The 1,044-nt window shown below is 27.9% G+C and overlaps 1 protein-coding gene across 1 annotated transcript; it reads left to right on the top strand.

Moving 5' to 3' along the window:
* Positions 1-50: 50 nt before the first annotated feature.
* LOC100571975 (52 kDa repressor of the inhibitor of the protein kinase-like) lies at positions 51-542 on the top strand. The gene is made up of 2 exons (XM_003248942.1): positions 51-350; positions 429-542. Exons 1-2 carry the CDS (start codon positions 51-53, stop codon positions 540-542), a joined length of 414 nt encoding a protein of 137 aa, XP_003248990.1.
* The last annotated feature ends 502 nt before the right edge of the window (positions 543-1,044 follow it).

The following is a 1,044-nucleotide window of genomic DNA, read 5'->3' as shown; positions in this document are numbered from 1 at the left end:
CATCAGAAAATATAAAAGGATTTCAAAACTTATTTCCAAAAACGTCAGAAATGTCAACACTTGAAAAAGATGAATTTATTAGTTTGATAGAGTTTTATAATGATGATTTGGTAGATAACAATAAAGATATTTTGATATCTGAGTTAAAACTTTGGCAACGTAAAATACTTGCATTAGATAAACAACCTAAAAATGCTATGGATGCTTTAATTATCTGCAATGACATGTATCCAAATATATACAAATTACTACAGATATTAGCAACACTACCTGTTTCAACAGCTTCATCCGAAAGGTCTTTTTCGTCATTGAAGAGAATTAAAACGTACCTAAGGAATACAATGTCAGAGGTATTTATATAATATATTATATTATAGGAACTGTATATTTAATTGATCAAAAATATGAATGATATTTTAAATTTTTAGAAAAGATTAAATGGATTGGCAATGCTGTCTATTAATCGTTTAATATCAGTGGATGCAAAGGAAGTGTTGGACGAATTATCTACAAGCAAACGACGGGTGGATTTTATTTTATGAATTTCCTATTATAATAAACTAATGTATCACTATAAAAACGATTTATAACTAATACCATTTTGAGAAAATAAAAATGACGTTTAGTTTAACTAATAACTTGTAAATTTGATCATAAATATATTTTAAAACCCCCCCCCAGAAAAAAATCGTATCTACGCCGCTGGTTTTTTGTATCACCATAATGAGCTGGTTTACCTACTAAACATAATCAATTTATTTATTGTTATAACATATTATTATTATCTTTTTCATAAATAAATATAACAAACCCATTTTAAAATAAATTGAACAAATTTGCATGTGATCTAGTTGTTTATCTTTTACATCAGACCGATGTAGTGCATTAAACCATGACTTTCGTTGTGCCAACAAAAGTGCATTAATATCGGATGCAGCATTTTTCCAGACTTTGGGAAAACGATAAAACGAAAGGTTTTTATTGGTTGTCTTGTTAAGACACTCAAACACTGCACACAACGTAGGCATTTTTACAATTTGAATA

This window comes from Acyrthosiphon pisum, unplaced genomic scaffold (assembly GCF_005508785.2).
Source record: "Acyrthosiphon pisum isolate AL4f unplaced genomic scaffold, pea_aphid_22Mar2018_4r6ur Scaffold_16749;HRSCAF=17414, whole genome shotgun sequence".
NCBI lineage: Eukaryota > Metazoa > Arthropoda > Insecta > Hemiptera > Aphididae > Acyrthosiphon > Acyrthosiphon pisum.
The sequence above is the reverse complement of the archived record's forward strand: the minus strand, read 5'-3'. Positions and strand labels throughout refer to the sequence as shown.

Coding starts and splice junctions, on each gene's coding strand:
- LOC100571975 (XM_003248942.1), top strand. CDS start 51: ATGTCAACACTTGAAAAAGATGAATTTATTAGTTTGATAGAGTTTTAT. Junction 351..428: donor TAAGGAATACAATGTCAGAG/GTATTTATATAA, acceptor TTAAATTTTTAG/AAAAGATTAAATGGATTGGC.